The sequence below is a fragment of the Pollicipes pollicipes genome, unplaced genomic scaffold (genome assembly GCF_011947565.3).
Source record: "Pollicipes pollicipes isolate AB1234 unplaced genomic scaffold, Ppol_2.1 Scaffold_7231;HRSCAF=8579_pilon_pilon_pilon, whole genome shotgun sequence".
Taxonomy (NCBI): domain Eukaryota; kingdom Metazoa; phylum Arthropoda; class Thecostraca; order Pollicipedomorpha; family Pollicipedidae; genus Pollicipes; species Pollicipes pollicipes.
Window position 1 is genome coordinate 12,227,455 of NW_023597034.1, and position 14,769 is coordinate 12,242,223.

The 14,769-nt window shown below is 55.2% G+C and overlaps 1 protein-coding gene across 1 annotated transcript in view; it reads right to left on the minus strand.

The window, feature by feature from the left end:
* Positions 1 to 8,956, minus strand: part of LOC119109178 (dystrobrevin beta) — a gene marked incomplete in the record, with an annotated part of 39,127 nt that extends 30,171 nt beyond the window's left edge. The window contains 1 exon segment of the mRNA XM_037232753.1: positions 8,881 to 8,956. Within this exon segment, the coding sequence (XP_037088648.1) occupies positions 8,881 to 8,935 (55 nt within the window).
* Between the last annotated feature and the right edge of the window lie 5,813 nt (positions 8,957 to 14,769).

Genomic DNA, 14,769 nt, shown 5'->3' on the forward strand with positions numbered 1-14,769 from the left:
AAAAAGATATCCCGAAGAAGACTAGTGAAGCATTGCCAAACAGCTACTAAGTTGGCTTTTTATTAAAGGATCAAAGATCGTTACCGTTGCTATCTGCAGTAACAGCGATCTCGCCCCAAACGAACACTCGGAGTCGTCGCCACCTTCTACCATGTACGGGGCCGTGTCATAATCCGTGCTCTCGGCCAACTCGCCAGCGCTGAGACCATTTGGTTCCGGTGCAGGTTAGAGTTCAGGACTAGCAGCCGACGCTGACTCGGCAGCCGGCGGGGGAGGCGACTCAGGTCCAGCAGCAGGCACAGCTTCACTGGCGGCTAAGCCAGTGACACCGCTCTGACAGTTGGCAGCTAATGGTTCGAACCGGGCCGCTGCTGTTATCATCAACACCTTCCATCAAGACAGCAGAGACGGACTGGCTGCTTTAAATCAAATATCATGGGTCCTTAGAAGATCTGGAGCGCAAAACACTGAGCGAGAAAGGAGACGTCTACTTAAAATGCTGAATCAATCCATCAGTCAGGTTTGACCGTCCTCTACTTCGACAGCTGTTAAGACATAACTTACATGAGCCACACACAGCCACGCGAGTGCCGTCGAAAAAGACGTGGCTGTCATCGCTGAGCCCGTCAGCCACTGCGTGACTCACTTCGCGCCCGAGTCCGGCCGCATCCTGTACTTGCTCGACGAGCCACACTGCGTGGGCCTGCTGTGCGGCCTGGCTGCTTGAGCTGGCCACCGAGTCACCTGTACACTGGTTAATCTGCCAACTGCGCGGCAACCAGCTGAACCTCCGCCACCTGCTGCTGAGTCCGGACAGCACGACTACAGGACCGAATTTTTCTGGGCCCATCGGCGCCTGAGAGGTCTGAGAGGGTGATATTGTGTCACTCGCGCCCTTGCCGGGACATCCCAAACCTACCGGTGTCCACCTGACACAGCAGCAGAGCACCGACTGGCAGCGGAGTTCGTTGGCTCAACCTTACTAGTTATTTGCTGATAGGCATTCCGTTACATTTACGGACTTTGAATATCGAATAATTACATACATTACAGAGGCGCAATAATTTCTGGCATGATGTAATACTTAGTTCGTGACGAATTGTTCTGATCTATTCGCTTTTGTTTCCAGATGGTTGACAATGGCAGCCTGCCTGCTCCTGGCTTACATATCTACCGAGACCTCCAGCACCGCTCTCAAGGACCTCGTCCGGTACGCGGTTGGCTGGCCACTACGTGCCGGCATGGTCCGCCATCCGGCAGAACAGCAGCTGCGACTTTGACTCACGCAACTCGTTCCGGAGCATCGCCCTACTCCGCGAGCTGCCGCAGCACACACAGGCCACGGTCCAGCCAGTCCTCCAGCGCGACGGGCACTGGAACGGCTGCTGGACACGTTGGGGGACGAGAGCCGTGCGGTCGGCGAACAGGCGGCTCCGATCGCCGCGCCGCGCGTGATCAGCAAACTGGGGGTCTGTGATCTGACGGGGACCAGTCACACAGCCTTCGCTGCGAGACCCCAGCAACGGCCAGCTGCGGGACATAGTGCAGGCTCCACTGGCCATCCGCGGTGTGATCTCAACACGGCCAAGCTCAAACAACGCCGGGTTCTCCCAAGCGTCTACGAAAGATCTGCTGCTCTGGAGATAAACTGGTAATTGTTAACTAATCACATCCTAACAGCATCAGACCACCGTTTCAGCTTCAATCTATTATACAATCGCACGAATTTTTATCTATCTTTATGCCTCGATCGGTCAACGCGCAAATTGAACGTGAACGCATACTTGATGCACGGTGTCTTCTTTTCAGCAATTCAGTTATTGTTGTGCTTCTACCACAGGCCCCTCAGCTGCATCTGCCACAGGCGGTCGTAACAGGCCACGGCAATACAGCCGCTGCCGCCGCCGCCGCATCATGCCGTCCGCCCGCTGTCCGGATGCGAGAGTCCCCCGAAAGAGGCTAGACCGGACAGCGGGACGCCTGGACCCCTCGAAAGAGGCTAGACCGGACAGCGGGACGCCTGGACCCCTCGAAAGAGGCCAGACCGGACAGCGGGACGCCTGGACCCCTCGAAAGAGGCTAGACCGGACAGCGGGACGCCTGGACCCCCGAACGAGGCTAGACCGGACAGCGGGACGCCTGGACAGCACTCGGCGCTCTCACTCGGCGTTTGGGCTGGTGCATCGAATGCGCAGGTCCGTCAAGGAGCAAGATGTGCATGGGGCCACCCCAATCTTCCCCCTCCCCCCCCCCTTTATGCCCGTGGTGCAGTCTGCACACCTTGCTATATGTAATCAGTTGTGCACCAGGCAATACATTTTGGGTCATATGTTATGCACGGTTTTGTTTGCAGCATGTGAGTTCTCTTTGAGAAGTGGGAGCCTGAAGCAGTACCAACTAACGTACTCGTACGAGCTCATACTCAACAACTCAAAGTTTCTGTAATATGACAATCAACCGAGAAATGTCTGATACGCATATTAGACCAAGAAGCGCTCGGTAGCACCGTTTCCATACCGTTTCCATACGCAAAGGGAAGATTTTTTGCTAAGTCGTGTACTTTTGGGCTACAGCGCCAAACAATTTCTTTGTCTCACTTGGTTTTGCTACTGATGACACACCCTAGTATGCATGCGTCTATCTTTGTCACTGACTTACACTGTCACTGTCACTACCATTGACAGTAATTTCATCTTCCGAAAGAATTGTGCCTTCACATTTGTTCGAAGGCTCACGGAACTTAAGAAAAACCTCTCACACGGAACAAGGCAAGACTAACCTACGTTCAGAGAAATCTGGTCCGTTCTGCTTGCCCAACTCTGAAGAGACGTCCAGTCAGGTGGGATCCAGAACTACTAAGGATTGCGTTCGTCAACAATGAACCTGTGTTCAGGCGCTATAACATCGAGCTGAATGCGCTGGAAGTCGACTTACCGAATAGTAAAGGAAGCAAAAATGCCAAGGTTTCAGGTGTTCCAAGTTAAAAATAGTCAATTAAGTAGGAAAATATCGATTAGCAGCGCGTAGGGAAACATCAGAGGTGGTCTTCCAAACCATTCGTTTCAGCCCAAGGGCCCAAAAAATGTTGTGGTCCCTTCTAAAAAAATCATCGAAACTTTCGCGACGGTATCAGGCACGTAACAGCCGCACGTTCACAGGTCGCGACTGAGGACCCAAAGATGTTTGCCACCGTGCCTCCACAATCCCCAGTGACCTGTGCGTTATTCTGCTAACGTTACCTTAAAGCATCCACGAGTCGACCGCGATGAACCAGCGACGAACTATGCGCGGGAAATCTTCCCGAGAAAACGTCACGCATTTTCGACGAATGCTGCCAGCTTCTGGCATCCAAAGTTGTCGCCAATGCCTGAACAGCGAACACGGTTAATTTTCACATCACAGAGCAAAGGTTCCTTGCTTTTGGAGATCACTAATCACGGAAGTCATCTTTGTGAAATTGCCACCAACAAACACCACGGAAAGGTTCCAAACAGTATCGTGGACATGGTTGTTGTTGACTTGTCTCGCGCTCACCGTTTTTACCCAGTGTGTCAAAGAAAAGACAACAGCTCACACCAGCTGACTACATCAGAACTGACTGGCCGACGTGATCCACATCATCTGTTGGGGAACTTGGCCGCGGCCTCCACAGCGGCCGCTGACCGCAGCACAGGCCGGTCAGCTCTGCCACGACCACTCGGCCGGCCACGTCGCATTGAGCGCAGTGTGCCGCTCCCGGTAATGCAGACAACACAACGCAGTGACTGTCGGTACGGTCGGACGGCTGGCGACCGGCACAGGGCCGAGAAGGAGACGCTTACCGAGTTCAGGCTCGAGTAGCTTGATTCGACCTCGAGCTTTAGCTCAGGACTCCGATCACGACTCCCGAGTCCACCGCGGCGCCCGTGAGCCTCGCGGCCATACCCAGTCCGCGCCGACAATGCGGGTGCTAGCCCGCATCCCGCCCCGGTACCGGCTGACCGCGGGACGCGGGGTTCTGTTCAACAGCTCTACCGCTGGACACCAGGCCACGTGGCGCTTCGGTGCCGGCTGACCGCGGGACACGGAGTCCTGTCCAGCAGCTCTCCACGCTGCCGCTGGCTGTGGTCAGCAACAAACCAAGGCGCAGCACCGCCCTACAGCCAGAGTGAGACGGAAAAAAACTCGCGCCACGGCGACAATCAAGCCGGCGGCAGCACGTCACATCGCGGACTCCAGTCTTGACTGATACGCGCTAGCTGTCAATGGTCGCAGACGCCAGCCCAGTCATACTTTTGGGCGTTGTTTAAGCCTTGGAAGCCTTAAGGAAACTTGTTATCAAGGAGACGGACGGTGAAACGTCAGTTTTGGTTCTCAACCTCATCGGAAAGTTTCCGTTCCCCATATGCATGACATCAAAATTGCATTCTAACCGAAGTAGCACTGTTATTGAAAGACCATTACCAGTGAAGTAATAATGATATATGACACTTTTACTGAGCTGTAGTTGGTCCTCAGTCATTTTTGACGGTGAATCAGGTTCAGAACACTTAAACAGGCCTCCGTAATTTGCAAACTGCCGTTTTGTGCCTCAGAAGTTACTTTTTCACTTCGCGCTGCAACGCATTGTCAACTATGGGTTCGTACGCATTGTTTACTCCGCGTTGCCAAAACATTATTTGCTTTGCGTTCCCAAGCATTATTTAGTTCGCGTTTTCAAACATTGTTTACTTGGCGTTCCCAAGCATTGTTTAATTCGTGCTCCCAGGCATTACTGTTGGCATGACCTGGAGGGGCGCGTACTGCCCTTAAGAGCAGTGTTCCACGTTTGTATGGGGCTCTGACATGAGATATTATTCGGTGCAGTTCACACTCATGCCTCCTCAAACACCTAAGCCCCTTCAGTTTCGGAGCTCCCCAGCAAAGATGTGCGCTTTATCGGGGAGGTTATTTCAAGGCCACCCAGGTATCTACGAACCCATGACAACTTCAATCAAATGCTGCCACTCCAATGCCCATGCAATGATCAACGCAAATAGCATACGATTGTCGACTCGTTCATATCTGACGTTCATAACCACGACTTCCAAACATAATGACGGCCAATTGGCTCACAACAGCAGCTGTGCAAGGTACGATGACGTAAACCAGCAATGACGTATTGGGAAGGATATTAACCAGACAACACATGTTGCCTAGAGCAGCCTTTGCAACTTGAAGGTATAAAAGTGAGCTTTAAAAGCATTATAAGTGAGCTTATTTCATCGTATTTTTTAATGTCTTTAAGCGTGGAGCATTCTCTTTTAGGGGTTCAATCGGACACAAGGCATACATTCTTTGAACACAAGGTTGTCCACCGATTTTGTTTGGCATTTCTAGCTTAATGTTTGGCCAAAAGGCGAGGGCGTGCTTACCACCTGAACTTGCCAACATGACCCTATACATCCTAATAGCTCCCAACCAGTAACGGTTGGCGCTGATGAAGATTTATGTATTTTTATAACGGAAGCATGCGACATAAGCTTTGGTTTGGGAACGGGCTGTGAATGTGATTTAGGTACTGGAGAAAGGATTGGTGTCCTATGACAATGACATGTTTTCGAGCATTGTGTTATGGTCAGCTCGTGTTCATGTGATACAATGTGGGTTAGTTCTCAATACCAGATGTTGTTGCCAGCAGATATGCCAACAATATGTTGTTGCCAACAGACGCTGATGCATTGGGAACTGTGAACATACAAGCACACTTCTTTTGGAAATTAGCGTTCGCAATTCGTTTCTGTTCATAGGCCCCAACACCCGAGTTGAGAGCTCGCGCCTGTCGCCAGCCGGAGGCGTACGGTCGCCGATCGAGGCGCGTCGGGCGCCGCGTGACCGGCTCACCCGGCAGCGAGTGGTACCTCACGATACGGCCACCCGACAGCAGCGTCGGACACGCGTGTCCTCACCGTGCGCTGTCCCGCTCACCAGCCATGTCAGCGCTGCCAGGCAGAAATGATGCGCAGCGTTCCAATCCACCACTAGTTCACTCACGCAGTGCCGATTCCCGCTGTCTTACCGAGCATATTCCGGCCCGTTGACGTGTCGCCCGCTTCGGGTCCGTCACATCGCGTTGGCGAATAGAACGATCCAAAAATTTCCGGTGCCCCGTTAGAATAGTCTACTCTTACGTACGCAGGCACAAGCAATCCTGAAAACCAGCCATTTGAAAAGTTACACTGTTTTGCCAACACCCAAATAAACATACAACGTGACTTTGAAATCAAACTTGGCTAACAGTGGCCGATTTTGTGACATATTTTTGACGTTACTTCATTTTCACTTCGACATCACGTGAGCTTAATCTGTAGCGGACTTCATGCGGGCTGTAACCACACCCCCACCCCGACAAAGGATGTCAAATAGGTCCACCATCCTACCTATTGTGCTCGAGAATGAACCCTAACTAAGATCCCAAACCAGACACGACTGCTTAATCGATTTCGTGGCTACTTTTCCCCTGACTTGGAGATCAACTCCTCACGTTTGACGTTTAAGCTCAGAATTATGTTGGCGAAGTGCCAATTTGAGACCACTGATATCGGTCACTTTTAACATGAAGGAAATACGCCTTTTTTCACCCCATTTTCAAAAACGCCTGGTTCCGCCCCCCCCCCCCCCCCAAGACAAATTGTTTAATTCCCAGAAATGGTAGGTTAAGATACAAGCGCACCAATGTATATCAACAACGATCTTCGATTACACCGGGCACGTCACAAAAATCTGACCCTTATGGTAATGTGATGACATTTACCAACCGAACCATAGCCTGGTCATCAGCTATACTTCATCACTCACACACTCCTCGCCATGCATTACGCCGCTGCCATCGTGCAGGTCCGCCGCCGCTCACAGCACGCCTGCCCCTCGCCAGAGCACTGCTGCTCCGGGCGGCAGGAGTGCCCTGACATCCGGCGGCCCGAAATAGCTACCGCCCGCGCAACATCACCAACAGTGTTTGCTTAGCGCCGCGAGCATACACGGGGAAATATTGGACAGCATCTGCCACGGGAGAATGCTCGCCGGCGCGCTCGAGCGGAGGCCAACAGCGCAGCAGGCTCACCACCGGCGCCGGCGACAGGCCCAGCTCGGGGCGAGCAGACGACCACACGGAGCCAGCGGCGCGTGTAAACGGCCTGCATACGCCGGCGCGTCGCCGCTCCCCTCCCGCCGCGCCTGCAGTGTCGCCTGCAAAATGGCGCCGCGTCGGTGCCGCCGCGGCCGGTCGGTCGCCAAGCGGCGCGCAGTCAGACCGTGCGTGAGCGGGTCACCGGCGGCGCGTGTTGACGCCGCGGCCGGCCGGCCGCTGAGCGGCGCGCCCTCAGACCGCGCGTGAGCGGGTCACCGGCGGCGCGTGTTGACGCCGCAGTCGGCCGGCCGCTGAGCGGCGCGCCCTCAGACCGTGCGTGAGCGGGTCACCGGCGGCGCGTGTTGACGCCGCGGCCGGCCGGCCGCTGAGCGGCGCGCCCTCAGACCGTGCGTGAGTGGGTCACCGGCGGCGCGTGTTGACGCCGCGGCCGGTCGGTCGCCGAGCGGCGCGCCCTCAGACCGTGCGTGAGCGGGTCACCGGCGGCGCGTGTTGACGCCGCGGCCGGTCGGTCGCTGAGCGGCGCGTCCTCACGACCGTGCGTGAGCGGGTCACCGACGGCGCGTGTTGACGTCGCGGCTGGTCCACACGCCCGTCGCGTCATGCCAACGTCGCGAAACGCGGCCCTTGTGAGCGCTCTTCATGAGAGCGATAGCCGAAAAAATATGTTACAGAGACATGACCAATCATGTTGGCACTTGGGGGCAGTGGAGCGGATGTTTCCATTCTGTCTCCAGTTCCAGCAGATGGAAAATCCGCATTAATTGCGCTTCTAGCCCGACGCGACGACGACAGATCCGCCAACAAGACCGGAGTCAGACCTGAGCCGACTCCCAGACCGACGCCAACCAGGACCTAAGCCACCACAGGACCTAAGTCACCACCGGACCTAACAGCGGCTCCGAGCAAACACCGGACTTGAGTCAAAACCGGACCTAAGCCAACACCGGACCTAAGCCAACACCGGACCTGAGCCAACACCGGCTCTCAACCAATGTCAGACCAGCACCAACACCGAACCAGTCACCACCCGACCAAAGTCACCACCGGACCGGCCCTGAGCAAACATCGGACCTGAGCCAAAACTGGACCTGAGCCAACACCTGACCTGAGCCGACACCGGACCTGAGCCAACACCGGCTCTCGGTTAATGTCAGACCAGCACCAACATCGGACCTGGGCCAGCACAGGAGCTGCGCCAACACCGGCTCTCAGCTAATGTCAGACCAGCACTAACATCGGACCTGGGCCAATACAGGAGCTCCGCCAACAACGGCTCTCAGCCAATGCCAGACCAGCGTCAACACCCGCAGTGTTAAAAAATTCGCTCAGTTGGGTGTCAGACATGCAAATTTTGATTCATGTCTTAAGTTACCTGGCCGCCTCCGGCCGACGTTTCTTCGGCTGCTAATTCATTGCCCTTTGACCCCGAGCCGTGACATTCTGACCCGATACTGGGCTGACCATGGTCCAGCTCGATGTTAAATCGGCCAAACTTGGCGACGTGAGGAGCAACAGACCCCAAGAACCCCGAGCCGAAGTCGCAACCGCATGAAAACCATCCGCATCCTTGCCCTCAAAATGAACAAATATTACCACTCTGCAACACTGGACTCGCACCAGAACTAGATCTGAGCTCGCATCGAACTTGCGTCAGCACTGCCCTCGAGCCACCACTGGACTGGATCACCACCGGACCTGCACCACCTCCGACCTCAGGCCGGCGCCGGCACCGGGCGCGTGCAGCACGCCGCCGCCAGCGGAGCTGCCCTCACCGTATCCGTCATCCTGCCGGGCCGGCCGACGGCGACACACCTCTGCGTACAGCATGGCCCCGCCGTCGCCCCAGCCCGCCCGCCGGCGACTGGCGCCACACGGCGCCGACGAGGCCGCTGCGGCCGGCGCGTGGGCGGCGCGGCGCGTCTTCTTGCGGCCCGTCGCGCCGCCGCGCCGCGCCCGGCCTAATTGCATTGCGAGGCGGCGGGGCACGATAGTACCGAGAGGAGGGGTCTGTTGGGCAGCGGGGCAGCACGCGACGCCGCGGTGCCGCTGCCATCGACCAGTACAACCAATGAAAAATGCGCGCTGAAGATGAGCGGTGGGACGCCTGACAGGCGGCTTACTTGGCGCAATGCGAACCCTGAGCCGACAGTCGATAACACAACATGTGTTGGACGCACGCCCTGTATAGTGTTCTAACACCATACAGGATATTGGCAGGGGGTCGCACCAGTCCATCGCATCTCTTCGCTGTTGAAAGGCTGCGATTGTGAAACAACAAAGCTAAGGGTACCTCCATAGTACACTCTGGCTGAAATGCACGGTGGTGGTCCGTATCTGAACTTTGGTTTTGGCTCTTGGCGAGAGAACAAAATTCTAAAATCACGGCTTGTAGTGAGAACAAAATAGCCCCGGTGAATTTGCACTGTGTTCACAGCTGGCACTGAAGGATATTGTTTGGCCGCACACGATAATAAACATCACGCTCCAGCTGGTCTCAGCGATTGCCAAATATCATTACAGATGGACTGCTTGCAATTCTTAAATTTTCTAGTTTCCTAAATAAGTGCTTCCTTCCACGTATCTGCTCACACCCATTGTATTTTTTTGAAAATCTCTTTTAAAGGTGTGAGTCTCAAATAAGGCTAAAAAACCTATGCCTAAAATGCTGTGCACCTGTTGAACAATGTCCCAGAACACACTATGACAAATTTATAATTGAAACGTCATGCAAAACACAATAATAAAAATGGGAGCATCTGGGGCATAGCAGTTAGTGCAGCCACGTTGTAGCCAAGGTATAATCTTTCTCACCTAAGGGATAGGTCCTGGGGCAATGCGATACCCACCCAGGCCTTTATTGACCAAGACATGCTAAACTTAGGACCAGGGTGTAGTAACCTATTTGGTTGGATTGGATGTCAGCCCTCCCCCAACTTTGAGAAGAAACTTGGTCAAAATCAGGGAAAACATGGTTGACACTTTATTTGGGCTCTGAGATTCCCCTGTCCACCCACCCCACAACGTTATGTAAGAAAACTACACCATCCAGGACGTCAGGCTGCTGCGTGATCGGGGCTCGGAGGTCAATGCAGCAAGGGCGGAGGAATTGTTTCCTCCTCGTAGGGCAAGCCTGCAGTACAAAGTTAGCATTGTTACATCTACTTACCGACGTTGAGTCTGATACAATACTTTTCTTAGTGTGTGACACTGACCAGCATTTATATATTGTCTTTATCTATACCACCAACCAATCGCGCTATCACGGTTCCGCACGCGGCTCCTCCAAAAACCAAACACCAGAATGCTACATAAAAGCGGCGCACGGAATAGCCGTCTTCAACGACAGAGCAGCTGCAAGTTATTTATCGGTTTTGATCTTGCTTTTTAGGGCCTAAATTATTTTGTAAACATCGGCAAATTGATTCATTGGCAAAAAGCGACTCAAGTAAAAGAAAGATCTCACAAATGCTAATAATTGTACATGTTTTTATTTAATGTCTTTTGATGCGTTTTCATCATGCATTAAGCTTGGATTTCTTGGTGAAGAATATGACTTCTCTTCACCGCTAAATCCTCATCAAGAGGCGGAAACCCGCGGGGCCGCGGATTTCCGCGTGCCGAGTGTTTGCGAAAGTACAGCTCTAATTCTATGCAATCTCCATTTTTGAGAGCTTCAAATGCAGATTTCATGAGGATATTGTCTAAAAAGGATCAAAAACATTCTTATCAATATGTGATCAATTCGCACTACATTCTGGGGCATACGTTAGTGTGCACCATGTACGTTCATATCAATTTGTATTGTGTCACAATGACTTCCACGTGCAATCCAGAAACGTTGAGCCGTGACGCATACGAGATGTTCTGTTCTCTCGCTCCTCCCCGGCCCGTCAAGAGATGCTGTTGTTGTTTTGAGTGCGAGCTCGGGCCCGCCATCTGAGCGCGTCAGTGTCGTTGGTGGACGGTAGGAGGGTTAAATGGGTGCTGGTGAGCAGCGACGGACCTGGACACTATGCACTGAAAGGAAAGATTGTGTGTTAGAAAGATTCGGCTGAAGCCCGCCAGCAGTGTGTGAATCATTGGGGCTTTACGACGCACTCTGCTGCTGAGGCTATATGGCGCCGCCTGCCTCTCACCCTGGCAGGAAGGGCGGGAACCGCGGGGAATCGAACCCCGTGCCCCTGGTTTCCCAGACGCGCAGTGGTTAGCGCGGACGCGTTAACCACTACACTATCGGCACCCCCAAGCCCGCCAGCAGTATCGCTCGTTTAGTCGTGGGTGTGGCACGCGATGCTGCCGAAATTTCGGGAACAGTTTGCCTTCATCGCACGTTGCTCACAGAGAACAATTTTTATAAACTTTCCAGTGTGTACTCGTGGAGACCAAAATTTCTAGAGGCTAAATATACCGATAAACACCCAAGTTTCAGATACTGGTGCTAGCCCCTGTCATTCCAAGCCAACAGACATACGTGCGCATATGCATCTTATTACGCAAAGACAGCCTCGTTCAAGGTAGCGATCAGCCCCCCCCCCCCCCCCCCCAGTAGAACTTTTCTCAGTAAGTTCTTTTTAGGCAGCCCTGTCTTTTGCTGAACTGTGGATTCAGATCAAGATGATACATACTCCCAAACACTACGCAGGCTAAATCTTTGCTTCTGCACAACCAAACCAAAAGGAAACTTGGTTATCAATTGAGAGTGGCGCAGCTCTACAAATACGAGAAAACAACAGAGCCGCACAATTTGAGCTGCACGACTATCTGCCGAAAACCCCTCGCCATTCATCAACAAAGATTGTTCGCTCGCCAAAAACGCTACCAATCGGACGCCCGGACCGCAAAACACGGCAAACAGCGCAGCCATTCGGCAGCAGCGTCCCCGATCGCCGTAGTGTCCGACGGGCGTTCCTCGACGACGCAGGCGGTACGTGGCGGCCTCGAACGAATGGCCGTGATCACCCCGGGAAGCTTTAATCGTGCACTTCATCGGCCGACCACCGCCGAAAAACCAGGAGGCCAACTGATGCGGAGCGCGGCGCGGCCTGGCGGCGCGACGCCTTCATCTCAACCCAGAGACGTAGTGCGAGACGGACGCATCACTGGGAGCGTGGTCTCAGCACTGCAGCGGCACAGATTCACAGGTTCTGACCAGACGGACATGCCCGGCATGGGATAACTACGAGAACACGGAGGTCAGAGCAGACAACAGCGTGCGGACTGCACCAGTCGGTGGCTTGCTGGTCTGAGGGCGGAAAGGGATGCTGTATCAGGGACACTCGCATTAACCACAACGCCGGTGTGGCTTGTGCCAACAACTCCTCTCTGAGATAGTATATATATATATATATATATATATATATATATATATATATATCCACTGAAAGACTAGGGCAGAAGCTCTTCTCGCTATGCTGCATGTGGCCATCAACTGACAACTGCGCGAGGGGGTGGGGGAGACGAGAAGAGCCGTGCATGTGGGAGAGAGAGAGGGCCAGGAGAGAATACACCAATGAGGTGTCTCACCCACGCCTTTGGTGGCGCCCACAGTAGACAGGAGAGCGGCGCCCGAGAGCGGCTGCGGCCAACATGCTCCCTCCGGTCCACTGTCGGGCGGTTACGGGGAGGGGGGGGGGGGGCGTCGGTCGCCGGTCAGTGGCCGGCCTCCGGGCGCGGCCATCGGGTCAGCGGCCGGCGCCCGGTCAGCAGCGACCCGGCCAACGGCGCCAACGACCGCCACCCGCTGGCCGGCCAGCGCCAACACCCACTACCCGACGGCACATCGGCTATCCACCCCGCGTGGCTCGTCCAGCGCCGGCGACCTGCGCCAGCCGCCTCCCGTTCGGGCGACCGATGCTATCAATCGCTTCATGTTTCGGTTGTTATTAGTTGGGCAGGTGAGCATCCGTGCCGCGCTGGCCGTCGCTCAGCTGGGCTTGACTGGGCACCTGCCGGTCGCTCGTCGGCCGCAGCACTGCATACTCACCGCGCACGGTCTCACACTGCGCGGCCAGGGTCTCGCCCCCTCCCCACCCACCCACACATCCAACGCGGCCGGCAGTGCCGGCAGTCGTCGCCCCGAGCCTGGCGCCCGGCTGGGCCGGTACGCGGCGGGCGCTCGGGCGCCGGGCTCGGTCGCGCGTCAGGCCACGGCATCGGGCCTGTCCGCATTGACGCTGAAGCCCGATCTGGCAGAGGATCTCAGCCGGCATTGTGAGGTGCCCATTCAGGTCGACCACCGCTGGCGGCCCAGTCTCGTATTGATTGTCGGAGATCACTGGCGGACCACACGACTCCGCGTGATGCTGGCGGAGAGCGCCACACCGACCCCATATTGCGAAAAAAAGAGAACATAATGTACGGGTAGGTAGGGCGAGGCTTAAGCTTAAGCACACGCTAATATCGCTGTCTGAGCTGTAGTGTCGATGCGCCAAACCCGACTGAACATAAGTAGCGCAGGGTATCATTTGCCGGCCTTGTGGCATATGGCGCGCACGTTCGTCGAGACCGTCGAGGGCGGAAAATGCACCTCGTATCTCCTCTGGTGGACACGCGCTTCTTTCCGTGCGCATAAGTTTACGCTTGTAGTAACTCTGGTATCAAAGCCGCCGAAACCCAACGGATTTGTCAATCATACTCGCTCTTATTTCGCGGAGCGAATGACCCCCAGTCCGCAGCGGACCCCTTCTTGACAAATCTGGTCCCAAGCCATACGCCACGACAGCTCAAGCAACGTTCATGCGTCCATTCCCATCCACCCATTCGACAGCAGTCCGGTCAATTGCGCGATAACCAAACCCACCAACTGGTGGAAGCCCCGGCACACCCACCCTACCAACTGGCGGGAGCACCGGTACACCCACCCCACCGACATCTGGCGGGAGTACCGGTACACCCACCCTACCAACTGGCGGGAGCACCGGTACACTCACCCCACCGACAACTGGCGGGAGCACCGGTACACCCACCCTACCAACTGGCGGGAGCACCGTTACACCCACCCTACCAACTGGCGGGAGCACCGTTACACCCACCCTACCAACTGGCGGGAGCACCGGTACACCCACCCTACCAACTGGCGGGAGCACCGGTGCACCCACCCCACCGACAACTGGCGGAAGCCCCGGCACACCCTACCCACCGACAATTGGGGGGTTATTGGCGAGCACCGGCACACCCACCCCACCGATAACTGGCGGGTTATTGGCGAACACCGGCGCAGTTACCTCTGCGCGGAGGCATGGAGGGCGGCGCGGGGGCGAGCCGGGCCCGGGCGGCCAGCGCCCGGAGCTCCTCGTCGCTGGACGAGTGATCGTTCCCACCGCTGGCCATCTAGTTCACTGTGCATCCGCGGGAGGCGCCACTGGCCACGGCCGCCGTCGCCGCCATGTTTCAGATCACAAGCGGAGGAGAATCGTCTTGTACAATGAAAAAGTCCGTGGCTTCCCTTCACCACCCCACTTCACAGGCTAGCGGCTAGTACCGTCGACTTGGGAAGTTAGGCACGTCAACTTTTCGGTTAGATATAGATTGGGATTCTTTCTAGGGGCAAGCATGGCAAAATGCCGCTATCTCAGCGTTCTCAAATGATTTAATTTGAGAAAACAATAAAACCGTGGAGAGAAGATCCAAACGTTACCACCGGCTTAGCGAAACCCGGTAAC